Here is a 2,754-nt window from a genome sequence, read left to right as displayed (position 1 = left end):
GACATTCAACCCGACACTCACACATGTACTCGTTGCTGGGGTAACCATCAACGGATGCTTGAAATCGCCGACGAGCTTAATAGGCACTACTGAGCAAACCTTTAATTATTAAATCATGCATATGTATACCATCATACAGTTCCGTAAGTACCGTAACTGTCCTTCTTACCGTTATCTCTAACAGGCTGTAGGTGTGTTTTTGGTAAGTGTACTGTTTTTTTGGTTCAGTGTGTTAGTGTGTTTTGAAAAAATTGTAATAGAAATGAAAGAAATTGTAAAAGAGCGAATGCCAAAACACAGGCGATCTTAGCTGTAGGCATTTTTTGGCAATCAGCTGATAGTGTTTTTGGAACACCTAAAGAATGGGGGCCGTTGAGCTAGAACAGAAAAGAAAAATTTCATTTTTTTTGGTGCAATTTAACAGGGGCGGCGCTAAGCGTGGAATTTTCAACATTTTTAAAAACTTTTATATTAAATACATTTTCGGGCTCTTTCTGATAAACATATCTTTAGTTATAGATAGTTACGTATTTTTTTACCAAAACATGCATATAAAAAAATGCCATAATTACGTTTTTTACTTTAACTCAAAATATGTAAACATTATATACATAAATACATACACATATATCGAATGAAAGTTCCTCCAATCACCTTTCCAACTGTGTCCATATTTTGAAAATCGGTTCAATAGTTTTCGAAATATAAGCTTTTGAAAATGTTGAAAATTCCACGTTTAGCCCAGTGCCGCCGCTGTTAATTTGCACCAAAAAAATTTACCATTAAACTCAGCAAAAGGGGATGGATCACGTTCACTTTTTCTTGCCGTGTTTTTGCTTAGGAAACTCTACGATGATGTATATATCTCATGATCTTTAGTATAATGCGGCATTCCCTTTATTCTTTAAACGACAAGGAATTTTTTGACCAGACAGAAAAGTGTTGTGTTCTGTGCAAAAGGTGTTGCGGCCCTTTCTTTCGGCAACACAGAAAGGAGAATTCTACTTAGTAAGGATTATAATTCCTAAGAGCGGCCAAGGGCCGCCTACGCAGAATGAACTTTTTCAACAGAAGCCTCTAGATTCTAGTGTTCTCCTTTATTCACAAGAAATGTTATATACCCTTGGCGGTACCCTCCGGACGCCTCCTCCCCCTCCGCCCACTACGCCCACAACGATCGCTCGTAACGGAAAGTTTCCCCGTTTTGTCAAATGTCCACAGATGTGTATATTAATGTATCTTAGCTTGAATTTACTGTATGTATTTCGGCAGTTATATATTAAATATTTTATTACTTACCCTTAGCACTGGATCCTGATGCAAGGCTTCTGGATACTCAACAGCTCCGATGGCATGCCTTCCGAAAAGACCTGTAGTAAAACTCTGTGCGCTTTTTAGTGTGCGTTGCGTCTTTGTATATTTGAAATAATATAAACTGGGATGGTATTGTTCGGGCAACAAATCTGGAAAACGTTTCTGCATGCGCTCTGCCAAAGCAATTAGTTCTTCCTCACCTTCAGCGGTAAGGTATTTTTCTTCCTGACTGCTTACATTGAAATGCCAAAGACGAAGCCGAGCCAATTCTTCAGGGCATAACTTAGTTTGAGGATTCAAAAGAATTTGTTCCTTCAATCGCACTAGTTTCAGCTTTGCTCCTTCAATGTGCTCTTTGCTGGGATTACGCGTACCGTGTCGTATTATTGACCAAATACGAGTTGCGCGGCACCCTATGTGACATTAAAAAGTAAATTATCAGAGAATTAATAAATACACTTGTTTCTATAACAATGGTCTGCCATATAGCTTTTAGCGTTGAACGTTATGGAACTCCTGTTGATATCGCGGATGTCATCCTCACCTGGATAGGCGATGGGCTTATCGTCTAAGTTAGCAACAACACGATAAGGGGTTTTAGTAGATAGATGCGGTTCAATCTCGTGACGTTTTAAATTGGCACACTGGGTTTCCCCTAGGAATACTTCTTCACGACCTGCAGCTGAATCCGACTTCGCCGTAGCCTCCAAGATGAAGCCCCCATCGACAAAAATTAACAACAAATACAAAAGACACTCTAGCATTTCTGCAGTATTCCAGAGGAATAGATTCAAAAATTTGTCAATAAAATAAAATGGGAAATGTATTTAAATTAAAAAACAGATAAATTATAAAATAGTTGCACGGGAGATAGAAGAAACGTAAACAATTAATAAGTGGAAACGTCAAATCAGCAATCAGCTGTTCGTTTGACAATGCACTAGCGTAAGTACAGGATGACTGTAAAAATTTTTGACAACGCACTACCGGAAGAACAGGGTGACTGTAAAAATTTTTGACATCCGCTACCAGCAGACGATAGTCTGAAAATATCGATAGTGCCAATTGTTGATGCAATTGTATCATTTTTACCACAGTAGTTGCGTTCCAGATAACTTCGTGTCAAAACCTGTAAAACTGTCAAATAACAAAATTACTCTCTTGAAAGAGAGGAGCAAGAGAGAAAAAATAAAAGTCACCTGGAACCCGAGAAACTACTTTTCCTGCAACTACTTCCATTTTTTTTAATGTTAAGCGCCATGGAGACGATCAAATGTCTTTATCAATCGTCTCGCTTGTCTTTGCTTGACAAAAAACAAGCGCACTTGCCTTCTGAACGTCGCGGTGTGCAAGTGCGCGGACAAGAAAAAGAAATCGTTTGTTGCATTAACGCGTTTATTTGAACGTTTGCGGGCAAGACACGAGCCAATCACACACATT

At 38.7% G+C, this 2,754-nt stretch overlaps 1 protein-coding gene across 1 annotated transcript in view; it reads right to left on the bottom strand.

The window, feature by feature from the left end:
• The window catches only part of LOC118734437 (multiple inositol polyphosphate phosphatase 1-like), a 5,184-nt gene extending 2,951 nt beyond the window's left edge, over positions 1–2,233 (bottom strand). Inside the window, exons 1-2 of the mRNA XM_036464158.1 lie at positions 1,859–2,233; positions 1,300–1,727 (exon numbers count right to left, since the gene is read on the bottom strand). Coding sequence (XP_036320051.1) covers positions 1,300–1,727; positions 1,859–2,078 — 648 coding nt within the window. The 5' untranslated portion in view covers positions 2,079–2,233. The remainder of the gene's footprint in view (positions 1–1,299; positions 1,728–1,858) is intronic.
• Positions 2,234–2,754: the final 521 nt, after the last annotated feature.

The sequence above is a fragment of the Rhagoletis pomonella genome, unplaced genomic scaffold, assembly GCF_013731165.1.
Source record: "Rhagoletis pomonella isolate Grant_MI unplaced genomic scaffold, Rhpom_1.0 Rhpom_scaffold_00002, whole genome shotgun sequence".
NCBI classification, from domain to species: domain Eukaryota; kingdom Metazoa; phylum Arthropoda; class Insecta; order Diptera; family Tephritidae; genus Rhagoletis; species Rhagoletis pomonella.
This window is presented reverse-complemented; position numbering and strand designations above follow the sequence as displayed.